At 42.4% G+C, this 19607-nt stretch overlaps 2 protein-coding genes across 2 annotated transcripts in view; one reads left to right on the forward strand and one right to left on the reverse strand.

Annotated features, from left to right (window-relative positions):
- LOC308303378 (prolyl 4-hydroxylase subunit alpha-1-like) overlaps positions 1 to 19607 on the reverse strand; it is a 26335-nt gene continuing 6728 nt past the window's right edge. The window contains exons 2-15 of the mRNA XM_080747731.1: positions 14391 to 14475; positions 14187 to 14283; positions 11781 to 11932; positions 10876 to 11013; positions 8133 to 8399; positions 7345 to 7580; positions 6632 to 6808; positions 6046 to 6116; positions 5468 to 5567; positions 4957 to 5010; positions 4090 to 4155; positions 2981 to 3049; positions 2636 to 2732; positions 1 to 2372 (exon numbers count right to left, since the gene is read on the reverse strand). Of these exons, the coding sequence (XP_080603857.1) occupies positions 2302 to 2372; positions 2636 to 2732; positions 2981 to 3049; positions 4090 to 4155; positions 4957 to 5010; positions 5468 to 5567; positions 6046 to 6116; positions 6632 to 6808; positions 7345 to 7580; positions 8133 to 8399; positions 10876 to 11013; positions 11781 to 11932; positions 14187 to 14283; positions 14391 to 14475 (1680 nt within the window). The 3' untranslated portion in view covers positions 1 to 2301. The remainder of the gene's footprint in view (positions 2373 to 2635; positions 2733 to 2980; positions 3050 to 4089; positions 4156 to 4956; positions 5011 to 5467; positions 5568 to 6045; positions 6117 to 6631; positions 6809 to 7344; positions 7581 to 8132; positions 8400 to 10875; positions 11014 to 11780; positions 11933 to 14186; positions 14284 to 14390; positions 14476 to 19607) is intronic.
- Positions 18316 to 19607, forward strand: part of LOC308303025 (DCN1-like protein 2) — a gene marked incomplete at both ends in the record, with an annotated part of 15690 nt that continues 14398 nt past the window's right edge. Inside the window, one exon of the mRNA XM_080747344.1 lies at positions 18316 to 18345. Within this exon, the coding sequence (XP_080603470.1) occupies positions 18316 to 18345 (30 nt within the window). The remainder of the gene's footprint in view (positions 18346 to 19607) is intronic.

Here is a 19607-nt window from a genome sequence, read left to right on the forward strand (position 1 = left end):
CACACACACGCAGATGCATAAAATAACAGGTGAGCTGTTTGTTTAGTAACATTTCTCCTCTTTTATAGAGGGTACATCAGTACAGCTCAACGATGGAGGGATGAATGAATGGATGGATGGATGAAAAAATGTATACAAAAATACTTTATATTACAAAACGTAACGTTTTAATTACCAACACAACCGGGGCCAAAACGAAAGCAGTATTTCAATTTCCTTTTACACTTCGAGCTAAAATCCCCCGTGATGGAAGCATTAAAAGAAAACTGCATCAGAACATCATGTTGCACTTTCTGCAGATTCTATTTGTTATCAGGAGAAAAAGATGAACATAAGCATGATGGTTGACGTGGCTGTGTTCATGTAGTGGTTCAAATGGTAAAAATTCCTCCTTCATGCATTTTTCACACCTCCATCCTGAATTGTTACTGCAAACAAGGCATTCTTTATCAACAGTATAACTTGGAGTTGGCATCAACAGTATAACTTGGAGTTGGCATATCAACAGTATAACTTGGAGTTGGCATAGTGCAACACTAGACTCAAATAGGCTGTCAACCAGGTAGCGTACTGATAGATCATTCAGTGTGACTTCCACTGGCTGAAAACACCACTTGACCCAACCATTGGCTCTTTTCCACTACAAAGGGTAAACCATGAGCATGAACTTTTCAGAACTGGCGACGTGCTGTGATTTTGTTGTTTAGGTTTACATTATAACCACAACACTACTTTATAAATAAAACGAATTAAAACCGGGAAAGCATCCGTATCATTTTAGATTTTAGTGTTGACTATTCCAAAGACGTACAAGCTTGTCCATTATTATTTTAGAAAACTTTAAAAAGTTCTTTAAGAGTTCTTACTTCTGAGAACTCGGGGTTAGCACTACCTCGTAGGCAGCTCCCAGATAAGATTATAAGACAGAACATGATCTGAAAACGATGAAGGGTATGGAAACAGAACCCGTGAAATACCCTTTTTATGGCACGGTACACTTTAGTGCTTTTAGTGGAAAAAAGCCATATGATCCCTGAACATTAAACTCATGAAAGATCAGGGTTCATGAAAGTGTCAGCATATTATAAAGGACAAACTGCTCCTAATATCTTAGTGCATTTTCTGGTAACTCTGCTCCTTTCAAATGAGGGAGGAGTGGTTGACAGGCACAGAGAGACACTTTAGCTACAAATATCAGTGTTTTATCTGCCGTTTGTCCCTGAAGCCCAGTACAATGACATCAGGGCCGAAACACACGCGCACACACGCACACACACACGCACACGCACACACACACAGAGTATAGGTGGAAGAAAGGGGGGGGGGGGCGTGTTATCCAGGATTAATACGACAGAGAGACAGAAATATTCATGTTTAAATTGAATATTGTTGTCAGTCCATTTTCTCTCACGTTGCGGGTAAATTACTTTTATGAGGTCGGGAAGGGGCTCTTCATGGAAAAAACTGTCCAATCGGAGGATGCAGGACAGAGGTAAACCCGAACAGCGCTAATTGACAGCAGTGCAGTGGCACGTGGACATCACTGACACACACCGTCATTCGAGCAGTGGTTCTCAACCTTTTTATGTCAATAATGTAGGCCTATACTTTGGCACAGGACAGCCATCTGAAAATATTTTGTGCCAGGGAGGGGGTCCCCACACAGGATTTGCGTTGAAAAATGCTTCAAAAAGGTGTATATAAGGTTAAAGTGGTTAAACATATTTTGCAGTGGGGACCCCCTAGAACCCCCCTCAAAGACCCCTGGGTGTCCCCGGACTCTAGTTTAAGAACCACCTGTGCTAGAGGAACATCAACACTAAGAGTGTAATGCCACTATACTGACTACCAAGCAAATGTCTACCATGTGAATATGATCAATATTTTAGGAGTGTGGAGGTGAAGGGAGTGTGCAAAAACCCACAGTCAAATCCTCAGCGTCCATTAACTTGGAAAGTAAAACCCACAGAGGGTGGTCTTGACCTGCCCTATGTGTAAAGTGTCATGACAAATCTTTTAGTGATTTGGCAGCTATATTACAACTGACTGGACCGTGAAGGATCCATTTGGGTCCATTTTAACCCTCCCAGAGTAAGAGTAAAATGAACACTGACGATTTTACTGTGCACAAAAAGAAGGCACTAACTTGACACACACACACACAAGAAAATTCACGCTGAGTCAGGCATACATACATACAGAACACACACACACTTCAGATAAACATAGGTGTCACTTCAGAGTCAGCAGTCAGAGGAACAGGAAGTGGAAGGTTGGAGGGGAAGAGGAACGGTGCAGGCCTCAGACCGTCTCCGTCAGGTCACAGCGTCTCCTGAACTCCTGGCCTCGCTCGTGGATCCATTTGTTAGAAACTGAGGGCAAAGAGAATACAGTAGAGCAGTGGTCTTCGACAGGGCGTCCGGGACCCCTAGGGGTCCTCAGAGTTACTACAGGGGGTCCTCCAAATCTTCCAATCCTTTTTATATTAACAACTTGAACCCTAATATCCATATTCTGAAAACTGTAGCCAAAAATATAAAAGATCAAGGTCAAGTTTATTAAGTAAGTATTGACGGTTCAAGTGTTTAAATATCTGAAAACACAAATTGACACCTGTCTGATGTCTGTCACTCACCCCACTTGTTCCCCACCAGTACGGGACAGGCTGCGTGTCTGGTCCTGTAATCTCCTTCTCCATCAGGGTAGAGGTTATACCAGAACACTGCTGACCCCTGAACAACAACACAAGAAACAAACAAACAGCCTGAACCATTTTAAACCCTTCAGTGACGTTGATATTTACAGCAAATTTTGATTACGTTTTAGTCTTTTGAAAGAAATTCAATTTGAAAACATTGGAATCCACATGAAATCAGTCATGGTGACTGAGGACCTAAATCCATGAACATGACATGTTGTGAGCTTGTATATCAGCATGTGTTGTCAATGTCAACTGATGTGGATGTGCTGTGGTTTGTACCTTTCTGGGCACCACGGAAGCCCCGATGTCTGTGAAGACGGTGGTGCCACCTGAGGCCACGTCGCTCATCTGCAGCACAGGGGAGAAGAGAATCAAACCACAGGTCAGAATGCACAGAATTATTCAAAACAATCATTTCTCCTGTTAAAGAAACAGAACGGGAGAGAGACCATAATTGATAAGAAGTCATTTAGTAGCCTGCAGGATCAATACCATTTTCGGGTTGCTGATCCGGTCGAAGAAGAAATAACATTACGTCATCGGGCACCCGGAACCACTGACCGGAAACACCGGTGCGGTGCACCTCCAAAATGATTCCCATGGTTTAAAATTGGTTTAAATTGGTATAATTGTTTCATTTCTTTTGGTATAATAATTGTTTGGTACGTTCATCTTATATTCTAACTCGTAGCGGTAGCGTGAATAACAAGAATAAACAATTTGATATGCATTATGTGGGGATTGGGGAACAAAAACAATGCGACGCCAACCGGAACAACCACCGGAACCACCATTTTAGTTAGTCATTTAGTAGGAAACGAGCATGATGCGTGACGTCACGGCATGACCTCACATTCCACTATGAATCTCACTGGCGACAAGACTTAAGGTAATCTCTCAGTAGTTAGGTTCGTAGATAATCTCTCAGTAGTGTATTGGATAGCCAATTAGATTAGATTACCAATAGGATTATATCTAGTCAACTCTTAAGGTTAGCAGAACGCGTTTTAACCTTAACCAACCATCACAGTAGAACCGAATAGAATTGATATGGAAGACTACCAGTCATTGAAGAATAAAGGGGTCTTTATCCTCATCAACAGGCTTAAGGATATCCAAACGTAAAACCGGCGTTGGACCCCGACAGCCATAGATCTTTAATTAGGAAGATACTACTTCACCAGCGACCACATACAGTCCTTTCCCATATACCCTATTTTCATAGCAATGAATCTCTTTCAAACATCACTATCAGAAAAGAGGGAAAGGGTTGACAGTGTGATGTACTGTATATAACTGCTACTGACACAAGTATGTGCCATAAAACTGTTAGTGAAGTAAGAATCAGTCACAGTGTTGACAGAGTGATATATCAAACAGTTACTAACATATAGGAGCCAGGTGGCGATGCGGTTTCCTGTGCCCAGCTCCTTAAAGGCATCAGGTTCGTCTTTCTGTAGAAGCAAGACAACAGAGATGGCAGTTAAGCAATAAACAAAATGGTCATCGGTTCAAAACCTGCTGGTCACGACCTCTTACAGTGGATCTCATCTTAATCTGCTCCAATATACCATTTAATTCTAGCAAGTTTACGTTTTAAAGATCAATTCCAAGTAAGTCCTTTTGCACACCGACTAAGTAGGACAGGTGCATACTGCATAGGAGTGAACAGCCAACGCAAATAGGAAGATGAAAAACAATCTTCACGTACAGCAGAGTTTATTGGAATGGACCACAATGGAAACAAGTCTGCGGGTTTTCTTTTTGTGTTAGCATTTTAGCAAACCTTTTGACCCTACTACATGTACTAACTTGTTAAAGTAATCAATAAATCAGTCAGTCATTGAAGAGAACAACTTTTGTTTGGTCAAACATGACCTTCAGTGTGATCAATCCTAAGATCAATACATTGCATTTGAGACATTGTTATGTGTAGAGATGCAGTGAAGTCAAATGTGCATCAAATGGTCCCACAGGAATGGATACCAGAAAACTTTGGTAATGCTTGACCTATATAAAGTGAACACCAGCACTCACTGCACCATCTGCTGGCTACTCTGAGAAGAGCGCCAATGCTGTACGGAGGTGCAGATTCTGCATGAAGACTTTGTGCACTGCACACCGCAGTACTGTACATGACACACATTTAACGTTACTGCACCTGTACAGGTGTATACTGTTACAATTTACACACAGGCCTCAGTTTAAGTGATCTGAGAGTGAGCCAGGAATGGACCAAAGAAACTGCTTCTTACCCGTCCAAAGTCAAAGTGAGGCTCATACTGCCCTCCAACTCCATAGTTAGCCACCTGCACACACACAATACAGAATGCAGTTAATGTTAATCTTTCTTTCAATTACCATGTCGAATGTGTGCCATATTAAGTTAATTCATACAGAATCAGTGACAATTTAACTTATCACAGCTACTGTATTTTGACAACCCTGACAGTGACATGCATTTACAATTTAGGCATTTAGCTCTTATGCAGAGCGTCCTAAATAAACAAGGTAAACGCATACATCAAAAACAGAGAGTATACTAGGATCAAAGGTAAAACCAAGAACTTGCATCAGTCTAAACAATATAATATCAACATAATCTGTACATTGAAACTATAGGATACCAGGTAAACAATAAACCTGGCATCTGTCTAAAAACAAAGATGCTATCTAAATTGCATAAGTCAGCACGTCAAGTTCAACCAGCTAAGGTTTAGTCTGAAGAGGCGAGTCTTCAGATTAGGGGCGGAATAGTTTTGTCACCTGTAGCTCCTCTGCAGTGGTGATGTCCAGACCGGTGAGGTCTTCAATCCTCTGGTTGATGCGATCCACCACCGGATGTTCATATTCTGCCAGCCACGCGCTGCAGCACAGAATACAACACACACACACCATCAATGTCTACTCTGACAACACAGCACCATAGGTGGTCAGGTGAGCCTGATGTTAAGGAAGGCTAATATTTGACCAACTATTATACAGCGCCAGGATGAAGTGACTGACAACAATTGTATAATTGTACCACTGTACTATCTGACAACTGTTTTCTTTCAATCAATCAATCAATCAATCAATCAATCAATCAATCAATCACTCACTCACTCACTCACTCACTCACTCACTCACTCACTCACTCACTCACTCACTCATTCACTCCTCACTGTAGGCATGCAGGTAGCAGGTGATTCGGGGTAGAAAGAGCATGGAATTTATAGAGCGTACTACGCGCTTGGAAAGCTCCAATGTCAAATCATAGCAGCTGCACCAGACGCACCAAACTAAACTTTCCATATTCTTTCAACCTAAATGCAAACAGTGTGAAGGTGACTTTAGGCTCTTACCTCTTGGACACTCTGTAGTGAGCTGTGGTCAGTTTCCCTGTCTGTGGGTCATGAACTGTGGCACGTCTTAACTGAGAGAGACAGAGAGAGAGATGCCTCATTCACATACAGAAAAGCCAAGCTAATGGTTTGCTTGGTAATTCAATGTATTCTCTATGCAAACCAGCTTTTAAAATTTCCAAGCTGGAAAAAAAGCTTGGAATTTTTTAAAGCTGGTATGCATAGAGAATACATTGAATTACCAAGCAAACGATTAGCTTGGCTAAGTGTGAATGCAGCAAGAGTTATCACATTACAAAGGATCTTTATTGGCATGAGACAACATATGTTTACATTGCCAAAGCACAAGTGGAACAAAACAATGTATGTACAGATAAATATGAAATAATAGATGGGAATAAATAAAAGTTTAAACGGAGTGTTCCATTTCAACTTCAAAAAAGTTGTACATTTTCTGTCAGTAATAGTACATCCATATAGGAAATGTTAGTTTGGTATATGAACTTTTGAAAGTTGACAACATTACTTTCATGAACTACTAATAAGGGTTGTGGCGCCCTCCACTGGTGACAGTGTGAAGTCTCACCCTGGGCTTGGCCAGCTCTTTGACCTTGTCCATCTCCTGGTCTGACACGACGTCCAGGAAGCGCACAATGTGGGGGCTGTCCCACTCGTCCTCCTGCTTCACCGGACCAATCACGTACACCGGATGGTGGCCGTTGTCGTAGTAACGGCAGAACAGGCGGCTCTGCCTGCGGGGGGTCTGAGGGAAGAGAGAGAGAGAGAGAGAGAGAGAGAGAGAGAGAGAGAGAGAGAGAGAGAGAGAGAGAGAGAGAGAGAGAGACAGATTGTATGGGTCAATGTGAGCAGTTTACAGTTTAGGCATTTAGCAGACGCTCTTAATCCAGAGCGATTTACAATAAGCAAGGTAATAAATACATCAATACAATAAGAAAGGTAATACATCAATACATCAACATCAATACATCAATTGCATAGAAATAAAAATCTAGAAAAAATGACATAGGTAGACCAAGCACCTAATCAGTAAAAAAACCTTTTATGTGCATTTGCTTATTTTGCTTTTGTCAATGACTGAGTGAGTGAGTGAGTGTGTTGTGAGGGCAGGTAAAGAGAAGTATACTTGCGCGGAAGTGTCATGCACCGGAAAACAGGCTACCGGAACTAGAAGCGCACAGCGCATGAAAAACAATGTGTGTGCGACTGTGTGTGTGTGTGTGTGTGTGTGTGTGTGTGTGTGTGTGTGTGTGTGTGTGTGTGTGTGTCTCGGTCTCCTACCATCTTGAGTCCTTCTCCTCTGCACAGCTTCTCGTATTTCCTCCTCTCAGGCAGGTAGTCGGTCTTGAACGTGGGACGACCTTTCTGACCTTTGTCCTTGACCGCCTCCCTCTTCTCTCTCCCCGCTCCCTTCTTCCCTTCTTCTTCTTTCCTCTCCTCCTCCTCGGCCTTCTTCTGCTTGATCAGCTGGTACTCAAAGTACTTCAGGTTACCGTTGGCCCGCTGGTGTTCAGGGTCTGAGCACATATGCATAAAAGTATTTGTGAAAAGACGATTCTATAAATGTCTTCTAAATCCTTCTTCTAAATCAGTGGTTTTCAAACTTTTTCCTGTCGAGGACTCCCAAAATTATATGTATTTGGCCGTGGACCACCATCTCAAAAGGTGTTGTTCTAGGGACCCCCCACAAGCAAATATTTGAGTTACAAATGGAAAAAATATATATTCAAAGGAGCTGGTTGGAATAACGTGTTCCTTCCAAGCGCTATGCTCCCCCGTCAGGTGATAAGCGGCCTGCTCACTCCTCATGCACTGAAGGAAGCAGGAGCTCAGTTCGGGGCCCTCCCCAGGTTGGCAGAGGGAGAGCAGTGCCCAGGATTATAGCTTGGGCATTTGGCAATGGGTGAAAAATGGGTTAAATAGCAGATCTACAAGCTCATAGCGCAGCACTCGATTCTGCACTATGAGCTTGTATATCTGCTATTTTTCAATAGCTAAAGCATAAAACAATTCCAGGTATTAATGGGTTAAGTACTGGGGCTGAGTACTCTTGTCCACCATCCACTCACCCAGCAGCAGCAGTCTCTTGGTGTGCTCCAGGGCTCTCTCCAGCTCCCCCTGCTGGTAGATGGAGTAGCTGAGGTAGTCCAGGACGGTGACGGCGTCCACCTTGGTGGTGCCGCCGCCGGCGTCGCCCTGGTCCAGCTGGGCGAGGGCCTCCTCCATCCACAGCTCGGTGTGGTAGTAGTCAGCCTCAGAGTACGCCACCTTCCCCAGGTCAAAGCAGTCGTCTGCCGTCAGCCTGCTCCTGTACCTCACATCATCCGAGGACGTTCCTGGAGACAGGCCCAAGCTTTTATAAATGGTCTTTTCCCCTAGCCTGATTTCAGACTCAGCTCACACTTTAGTCTGAAACTGTGCCCTATTCTGAGCGATTTACGGGGGAGGGACTTTTGACTTTTTTGTGAGCGTGCACACGCGAGTGATCGCGACGCACGGTTGCGACGTGTGTGTGTGATTGTGTGTGTGTCTCTGTCTGTGCCAGTGACTGCTTCCACACAGAACTGCGACTAGAAACATGTAATCAACATGTTAACTAACTATGTTAGTTCTAGTTCTAGTTCTAGAATGCTAAAAACAATCTGAAAAGGTTTTGTGCCCGGGAGTGGACCCCCAAGAAGAGAAGGTTTATGTATAAAAACAGAACATTATTCAACATTTTCAATGGTCTATGTTTGTCAATTTGGTTGACAGAAATGTTTTAATTTAATTTTGTAATGCATTTACTTTTTTTTGTAATATCTTATGGACTATAATATTATATTTCATTTATTTTCATATTTGCACCATACATATCTATACTATAATTTTGCGAATGTCTGTCTGTCTGTCTGTCTGTCTGTCTGTCTGTCTGTCTGAAACAGCGTTTCTCATCAGTGGCTGGAGCAATTGATCTGAAATCGCATCACAATTAGCATATGAACACACCTAACATAACTGTGAAGCCCGTTTGTCACTTTCACAAATCGTATGCTGTATATTAGCATTTTTATGGTGTATCTACTATCTATTCTGCATCTAGCTTGAGGCTAATCTATTCTGCATCTAGCATGAGGCAACATGTTTAACCAGCTGTGTGTGTGTGTGTGTGTGTGTGTGTGTGTGTGTGTGTGTGTGTGTGTGTGTGTGTGTGTGTGTGTGCAGGCAGGCAGGCAGGCGGGGGTGTGCGCAGGCGGGCGGGCTGGGGGGGGGGGGGGTAGCCATTAAACGAAACGGGTATTTCTTACATTGATGCTCCTACATATTATCATGCAAGCACCAGTTAAAGTTACTTTCCATCCCTCATATACTGTATGCACAGTGCACATCCCATAACCCACACACTGCACATCATTTTGGAGCTCATATCTTTGAACGGGTAAGGGCTAGTTCAATTTAATTAAACAAAATAAAGGGGGTTTCAGACGGAACGCGGTTGCCGCGTCCTAGTAATTCATTTTCAATGGAAGGCGGGCGTTTATTTTGGCCGCGCGGAGGAGGTTAGGGGAGAGCGGGCGCCCCCGTGAAATCCCTGTGCGCGTGCTCGTTCGCGCATGCGTATGCGGGCGGCGAGAGCTAGATTGCGGTCATCTTTGTGAAACACCGCGCGGCGTTTACTCGCCGAGCGAGTGTGTTTGTGTCTCACCGCAGCATGGTCCCCGCTGATCCTAGCGGAAGTGGTAACCCCCATTTAGTCTATATTCATCTGCATGACCAATGCACACACATAAGGGAGTCCCTGGCCTAATGCATATCAAACTGGGGGTCCTAGAGATGAGAAGGATTGAGAACCCTAAGACTACGTGACTGGTATGAACCTGGGATGTTTGGCATAGGCACTCTGAGTAAAGGCCGATCAAAGACCAGATTTACAAGATCCAAAATAGAAAACTTCCAGGAAGCACAAATTGTCAGTATGTGCTTGTAAAAATAACCTAATTCCGTCTGAAAACTAAAACTAGTTTGGTGCCAAAAACAGCCTGCTAATTTAAAGGAATCTCAAAGGCGGGAGGGAGCAGAGGCTGCATTCAATCCCACGCACATGACTGAGACTCATGTTATCTCAGGTGAACTGGTTGAATTGTTGGATCAGATTCATGTAGGAGATTAATATGTCAACCGCTGGAGGCACATAATTCAACAGGTCCAAACAAGCATTTTGGCACTATAGCTGCCAGCAGCTACAGTATAATGCATTTTTTTTGTGCTTAAAACAATGAGTTTTGTAAAAATGTTAAAGCTCTATATTCTGTTTTCTAATTTCAGCTCGGGATACCAAATTCCATTCAATCAACAGAGAGAACTCATTTATAAGCTGAAAATCCAAATTTACCTGCTTGGACTGTTTGGTTTTGTCGTCACTTCCAATTTCACTTTCTTATCCTCATGAAAATGGTATCCAACCTGAAATCTTTTTTGGAGCGGTGCTCCTGGAACAGGAGCTAAGCTCCAACATCTAGCTTTGTCCGCTTCCAAACTGGTGGAAAAAACTTGTAAAAAAAGAAATGTCCCGGGCCCTAAAATAAACTGAAGCGTGGCCTACATCTGGCCTAGATATGACCTACAGCTTGGCACAAACGTCTCAAAGTTTGTTGTACGCCCAGGCTGCCATTGAGCAAGCTTAGCAGGACGCCCTGTGATTGGCCAGCAGGACATTTGATGAACACAATGTCACAATTTCAGTTCCTCTGATTTGACTATACTTGTGGGGACATGTGGCCCTCATAAGTATACTAATACAAGTACACACACACACACACACAGAGCCCTCACCAGGGAGTGGGCCAGTAGATATGGTGTTGGTGGCCAGCTGGTAGGTGTCCTGCAGTCTCATGAGGGCCTTGGCGGCACCAACCTGGTCATCGTCGGTGGGGAAGTACTGCCTCTGGATGGTCAGGTTGGAGATGAACGCTGGCGCACCGCAGCACACAGAGGGAACACGTGTTAATGACATCATTGAGAACACTGGGAGGTCAGGTGTAACGAGGACCCTGGGGCTCTTGGTCCGAGACCAGTGAAGGTTTTCTATCAGACCTATGTGTATGTTTGTTTATATTCGAATATAAAAATTCATATTGGAATAATATTTTTTTTTTCCCTTCACTTGCACCAGCAGAGCGCGCAAGTACTGCGTTCGGCTGCGTATGCATGTAGGTAGGTAGGTAGGTATGTAGGTAGTTAGCCATGTGTGTTTGAGCCCGTAGCGGCGTAGCCCAATCAGGGACCAGCATTTCTGGCAGCGTCCTCATTAATAGCCAATGAAGGACCAACATTCCTGGTGATGCCAGTGGTGATGTCACTGGCATCGCCAGTGGTGAGCGCACCTGAAGGCACGCTCTGCTGGCACACAAGTAGGCCATGTATGGCCGGCCTACTTGTGCACAAGACGCAAGTTGGCACCTCAACAGAGTGCAGTTCTAGTTTATTTATTTTTTATTTGACAGGTACAATGCAAAAAACAATGTAACAAGTTATAAAAACTAATTTTCCCTGTAGAAAAGGACTTAAAAACAGGCATTACTGAGGCATTACACTGTCTCTCTTCCTTTGATGTACCCTATGTGTTTACCTTGCTTATTCTAAGTCGCTCTGGCTAAATGCCTAAATTGTAAATATGTGTGCGTAAGTGTGCGTGTGTGTGTGTGTGTGTCTGTGTGTGTGCGTTTGTGTGTGCGTACCATCAGACATGTCAGTGAGGACCAGGCTCTCCAGCTCTCCCCACTCGGTGTTGAGTCTCTTCATGAGTTTGAAGGCATTGACAGGATGACCCAGGAAGCCCTCTGGGTCCTGAGTGGCCGTGGTCGACAGCACATCCAGCTTCTCTGCCCACCTGCACACGCACACAAAATGTGGGCATTTAGCAGACAATCTTACGCTGAGCAACTTACATGTTGAGAGTTCCACAGTCTACCGACACCATGTGTTGCTTTTTCTTTTTTTCTAGGCATTGATTTTAAGTATTTTTTAATCAACTTTTTATCCCAAATGTGTCTTATGTTGTTGGATGTTTTTTTGCCTTTGCCGTTTCTTCGCCCATTGTCTTTAAACCCTGTAGCACTTTGAGACATCCCACCTCTCCCGGACGTTTCACGAGTCTCCTGGTAATTAGTGTCCGCCCCTGGACACCCCCGCGAGCGGCCATACACCTGAAATGCCGACCAGACGACCATATGGTGGTTTGCGGTAGAACGGTTTCCATTTACTGCTCAGTGCTCAGATCCGGTCTAGAGCCCACCTACTGTCTCTGTGATTTTGCACACATTAAGCACACAAACCGGATCTGCAACAAGTTCTCATTTGTCGCTGAACTGTCAGCCCTGCTGCCTTTGGTCTGACTCTGAGCCGCGTGAGGAGAGAAAAAAAGTCTGACCAGGAGACCACAATGCAACATTGAGTTCTATTGCCCAACAAGGTGGTAAATGACTTGTAAAAGGCATGTCGAGGTGAGTACAATGCAAGCAATGTTAATAGCAGCATTATTTTAACAATATTACAGATATGACATCTATCCATATCTCCATCGATAAATTAGGTTGTTGTTCCTTGGGTCACTCCGAGTCCGCGATAGGCTGTGCAGTAACATACCCCACCCCCGGTAATGGATTTTCCCAGTGTTACAAATAAAGAATATTATTCATCATTACCAGTGCAAAATCTGAAAATCTGTTCTAACAAACAAAACAGGTCACATAAGTAGGCCTATAGTTAGCAAATCAGTGCTACCAAGTAAACAACATGCTATCTAAATAACGTTCTTTGCATTTGTGATCAAGCCAAAAACAGTCATTTGCAGTTACTGCTAGTAAATAACAGGTGAACAAGTCACCAATAGAGATACAAGTATAACTAGCATTTATCTATCACAAACACACCGTAACTGTAGCTACAAAATCTGTGTGGGTTTATTTTACTCGTGTACCTTTTCCCACGTTGCCTGAGCTGCTTATTCAATATGTTTGAACAAACCTTGGTTCAAACAGCAGACACACCCTGCCTGCCACTAGGCTCTCGGGTTCCGCGGTCCCTGTAGAGAAGCAGCCCTGCTTTAGAAGCAACACTATTGTCACACTGAGGGACCACAGCAACATGATCCACCACTGCTGTACCTGTACCTACCCAAGACCTACCCTGTCCTGTTTAAGATGCAGGCCATGGTCCCAGATGAACCTCAGCTGAAACTCTTATTTGTTACGTACTGCATAAAACAGGAGAGATGTGCATTGGTAACATACTACCGATACTACTGGAGCTAATCCACAAAGCTGTCTTTGTAGGTGTGGATAGGTGGGAGGGATTTTGGTGCAGGTCGATATGGACAAAATACATAAATATTGTGATGATTATATCGTATTGTTACGATTGTGCATGAATCTATATCAATGTAGTAAGTACCCCACAGATTGGTTGGTTAATTTACACCTAAAGATTATGTGTTGTTTGCTTGAAAATCTGTATTAAGCCATCGTATTACTGTGTATTAGGCTGGTGTTCCTATTTTGGGCATTCCATTAGAAATGGAAACTGGATACAAATGTGTTTCAAAATAGAATTAAATTCTATATGTTTAAAGATAAACTATAAAACAGGGCTTAAGTGGTTAGCTGCGAATCTACTCTCATTCTTTAGGACCTGCCAACAGATTGGACTCTTGCATTGTTTCTTAGTTAACACACAGGTTGGAAAGGCTTGCGTTTAGTCTGTAATTATGACCATGAAGTAGTGGTGCTACTGTAAATACAGAGGGTTTACAGTGCTTTCACTGTGATGAAAGATCACCTCTGAGCTCCATAAACAATGTAACATCTGTACTGCCAGAGAGTTACACCTTTACACAGAAAAACAGCAAAGATCATGTAGGTAGAGAAAGACATTCACCTCCAGAGACGCATTGGTCTCTCCTACACCGTTTCCCTCTCAGCTTTCGTACTGTCTGTCTCTCCTAAACTGTCTCCTTCATAACTTTCCTACTGCCCATCTCTCCTAGATGGTCTCCATCCCAGCTTTCCTACTGCACGTCTCTCTGTCCTACTGTCTTGACTCTCAGCTGTCCTTCCGTCTGTGGTGTGGTGGACAAGCAGTCTTACTTTTTGACCTGATCCAGCTTCTTCTCTTCTGCTTTGATGTAGTCCTTCAGCGACGTCAGCAAGTCCTTCTCTGTGAAGACTAGGTCAGTCATCTGGCCTAATGGAGAGAAAGTTAAATGTCTTATGTATCCTTCCATCTATCCATCAATCCATACACGATGCTACTGTGTGTGGTTGTGAATGCAAGAAAGGAAAAATACGCACCGATGGAGGAGAAGAAGTCCGGGTTGTCGGCAGCGAAACAGGACAGCAGACTGTGGATCAACACACACCAACACACTGCCTGCATCTAGAGAGAGCAAGAGAGAGAGAGGCTTTTTTCAGACCAAAGCTCATTAAATTACACACAGATAACAAGGAGATAGAGAGGATCAGCCTTCATCACCCATCTAGTCTACAATCCAACATAGCATGAGGACATTGTCAAGAGTCAAGTGACGAATATCAGCAATGACAAACCAGGCTTGTGAACAACCAGAGCATGAGGGGAAAGTAAACAAATGCCTAAAACAGTGTTCTGTGGAAGCCAATGTGATTTCCCAGGCATGGCCCACGGATCCATTTGTATAATTTAGGCGTTGGAAACCTTGCACAAAGCACCTTAAAGAAGCACTTCACCCATTTTCAACAGCATCTACTATCCTCATATAATTGGTCCTTACTTATTCTGATAAGGGGGCGTAATTTTCTTTTACTCACTACATGTCTCAGAGGTGGACTATTACAGCCTCTCTTGCCATTGTTCTTGCATCAATACAAAAAAGAAAAAAGAAAAACTAACTTTTGTTTGAATTGACCAAACCATACCAGTGACATACGGATGATGCCACTGGTATGCAAGCCCCCCTCTGAGACACCATGTGCGCGGACAGAAATGGTGCCATCTTATGATGAACATTAGTGAGGACCAATTGAAGATAGGGTTGAAAATGAGCAGATTAGCAGATATACAAGCCGCGCCATGAGCTTGTAGATCTGCGATTTTTGTAAAACCGTTAAAATTGCAAATGTGCAAATCTTCGAATATATATTATTTTAAAGCAAACATTTTTAACTCCAATCTTTGCTTCTGAGGGGTCCCTGGAACAAAATATTTATAGGACGTCACTAAATTCAGAGTCACAGACCTCCACAGGATTCCATGACCAGTACATGTTTCAACACTGACTCACAATTCAATTACACCCCAGATGAAATATATCATCAAGTGAAAGTTTGGCCTCTGACCTGCATATTCAGGCAATCCTCAGTAGAGGAAACAGCTGAAACATTTCATGAACTCACTGGCTGATACACCACTTTGTGTGTGACCCCTAGATCACCCCAAATGCCGTTCAACTAAGCACAATCCAGGCGTTCCTGACTTGCTTCGGGTGACATCATTTTGGCATCTCGCCCTTACAGAATGTTCATTGGAGCCCCACGGTTCCAGGCGGGAAATATTTGTCTTTTCGACAACACTGGTCTTCAAGGCCAGCGGGATGAAGCAAACCACAGCTAATAAGTTGACCAGCACCCAAAAGGACTGTCACAGTGTCTGCAAGTCCAAGTGCCTTGAATGTCCTCCGACTGAAATACACCTGTCTGCACGTTAAAACTTAAAATAAATGTCAGAGTATATTTTAATGTCTTTGTAAGCAGTTTTCTTTTAATTGTTTCTTGTTGTCTTCCGTCTCTGTTTGAAACTGAGGACCATATGGGAAACAATTATTGTTTATTATGTTTGTTTCAAGATGAATGTTCTGTAACCTGCTACACATTGATTATGATTTTTTACTGATAAATCAAATGAAATAGAAAAAGAAAAAATATACAGATACGGATAAACCTGTTAAACCACTGCTCTCTCAGCAGAGAACATGACTAATCACAGTAAATCATAAAATGTTGAAGTAGACATTTGTACATTTAGTGTTTGTATTGGTTGAGGATTTGTTACGCCATGTTGATGAATTGAATACAAAGGACCACAATGGAAACAAGTCCCCAGGACGTTTTTGTGTTATGCTTTTAGCCTTAATAGACCGTGAGCTAGCAACGTACATATGGGGTCATCGGTACCATCTGGGGGGATTAATTCTCATAGTGATTTTTGGGAAGGTATACACCCCTAGTACTAGGAAACATGTGATAGCCTTGCAGTGGAGGTAGCTTTTTGTGTGTTATCACTCCTTTTATAACCACATGCCAAAACACAGTTTTCAAAATCCGAATGGATCATTCTACTTCAAACTGATGGTTCTCTCTTAATATTGACCCTATCTCTTTGAAAAATGGTTGGGATAAAGCTCAGACTATATATTCTTCACTAATGTTGTTAACATTTGCATATCTATAATTGTTTTTTTATTACAGGCAGTGACAACATAGTGACTATAATTATGACATAATCCTCTGTGAACCATGGCTCCACATTATTTGGTCATCGGTACCATCTGGGGGGAACGATTCTCATAGTGATTTTTGGGAAGGTATACATCCCTAGTATTAGGAAAAATTGGATAGCCTTGCATCTGTGGTAGCTTTCTGTGTGTTATCACTCCATTTATAATAACATGCAAAAAAAACTTTTCAAAATCCGAATGGAACATTCTACTTCAAACTGATGGTTGGTTCTCTCTTATTGTTCATCCTATCTCTTTGATATACTATATATATATATATATTGTCCAGTAAGGTGGTTAAAATTAGCATATCTAGAATTGCTCTTTATTACAGGCAGTGACATAATAGTGACTAATTATGACATAATACGCCAGGGCCCCAAATTTGGGGTCATCTGTACCATCTGGGAGGGAATGATTCTCATATTGACTTTTGGGAAGGTATACATCCCTAGGACTAGGACATATGTGAGAGCCTTGCATCTGGGGTAGCTTTCTGTGTGTTATCACTTCATCTATAATCACATGCCAAAACACAGTTTTCAAAATCCAAATTAAGCATTCTACTTCAAACCGATGATTCTCCCTTAGTATTGATGCTCTGTCTTTGAAAAATGGCAAGGATAAAGCTCAGACTATATGTTTTTCATAAAAAGTTGTTAAAAGTAGCATCTCTAGAAATGGTATCTATTACAGGCAGTGACAACATACTGTACTGTAGTGTAGTGACTACATTACATAAGATGTACTTTTGTTTTCATGAAATATGTAACACAACGAGTTCCTTAAACCATGTTTACATACATATATTCTAAGGAAATGTATTGTGAAATTCATTAAACAAAATATAGTGCAAGCGTGTAAGAAAATATCCAAAATGCCCACTATTTGATCCACTTGTCCTAGTATAGAAAACCTGAGTACTCTAATTTCTTGGTTTTCATATGTGTAGAATCCATACCTCACACGTTAAAGGTCAGGTCAAGGTAACATTTGACCTCTGGGAGAACAACAAATAGAAACAACTTGATGAATATTCATCTTTCACTTAATAAAGTGTTTGTGAAAACTGTCATTGGCATGACACAGAACTGGCATTAATAAGGGTAATAATAATAATAATAATAGTAACATTATATAATAACATGGCAATATGTATCTTTTGCAACTACATCTGTATTCTCCAACTCATAATCAGGATCAGAAAGTCCACCCACCACATCCTCCTGGCCTTCAACCTCCTGACTGGCACACAGTAAGGATGTAAGGATGAGGTTCCAGAGGTGGCTGCATCAGGGTCATAGGAATTTAGGAAGTCTTGGTGATGTCTGCCTCATCATGACTAAATGCAGTAGCCTATCTATCACCAGCACTGAAGGTGTCCACCATGCTCAACAGCTTCTGCTCTGTTCTTGCTCTTCAGGATGACATCTTATGTGGTTAAAGGATATTACCATGCACATTGTTGGGGACATTTACCAATAATGGGATTGAAGAGATGAGGGCAGTGATCTTTCCGTGTGTGGATACACCCCAATATTTTACAACCAAGACACACCAGTGCTTAGACTCCCTACTACTGTTACTGCACATTTTGGGTAGGCGTCAGTCAACTCTACCCACATGCGTCATGACAGCATCATTCCTGCTCTCTCAGTCTGCTCCCCAGACTGGTGAGCAGAGACAGTGATCCAGAATCCATTATGGTGCTGACAGACAAGTTCTAACTTAGCCTCTATGGCATAATGGTGACCATGCATCTCAGAAGGCACTGGGTGAGATATCAAGCATATTGCACATGGCCAGCACGGAAGAAGCACTTCATCATGTGTCATGAGAGAAAAGGTGACAACCTATTGACAAGGTGTCTCCCTGCATGTTCAAACTGGTGAATGGGAAGTATACAGTAGGAAGAATTAAGTTGTCTACCCAAAGTCAACCAGTCAGATGCACAGTGTCCAGGTAGACTGCTGCTGTATCTGTTCAAGTGTCTTTGGTCTAGTTGATACAAACCACTTCAGAGTGCAGCTGATACACTCAAGACTATTACCACTGAACTTGCCTGTCAGCCCTCCATATGCAAACACATGCATTTCCAGCGCTGAACTTTGCAACAGTATTGCAATGCAGCTGAGGAATGACTGTATAACATGTCAATTGTGTGGTGAACACTCTACATGTCAACCAGTGACCATAGCCGCTGCCTGCTTGGACACCTGGATAAGGAGTGATATATGTGAGAGACCTTAACCTGACCTTTAGCACATAGACCTAAGACTGAATGGCAATTGAATATATAACTGTAATCTACACCTATGCCCCCCAGGTACCCATATGAATCACCATAAGTTCACAGATTCCCTCACACAAATGAAATACAATTTGTTATTTTTAACAAAATGATGTACAATCATTGGATCATTGCAATACAATGGATTTGGCAATAAATAATTAACTGATGGTAATTTCACTGATTCAGCCACATTCATTGAACCCTAAAACCTTGGGTTAGATAACCAATACCACCTTTCTATAGGTTGAACAGTATCATAACGCTATTTAAGCTCCAGGCAGCCATCTTGGACGCCATCTTGAAAATGATGGCTTTATAAGACATATAAATTCCTACATCTTTAGTATGTTCTTAAGCATGTAACATAACTAGTATAGTTGAAAACCCTTTTATATAGGGGGGTTAAGTAGTATGTTTTCATAAATTGACCCAAGTGATTTTCGCCTAGTGTTATAAAATACAATGCATGATAGCACCCATAAAGCTACCTCTGGTGCAAGGCTATCACATATTTTCTAACTCTAGACATGTATACCATGACAAAAATCACTATGAGCATTAATCCCCTCAGTTGGTACCGACCAACCCCAGTGGCTTACGGTCTATAATGTCTCACTGTACCACGTGCTGTTTATGTTTCTGACTTAAAGTAAAACATTCAATCAATCAAACAAACAGGTGACTTCACAGCTTCTTTCCCAAAAGGAAATGCTGTGACTCCATCAACAGTTGTTTCTGGTCATG

Source organism: Nannobrachium achirus, assembly GCF_963921795.1.
Source record: "Nannobrachium achirus genome assembly, chromosome: 18".
Lineage (NCBI taxonomy): Eukaryota > Metazoa > Chordata > Actinopteri > Myctophiformes > Myctophidae > Nannobrachium > Nannobrachium achirus.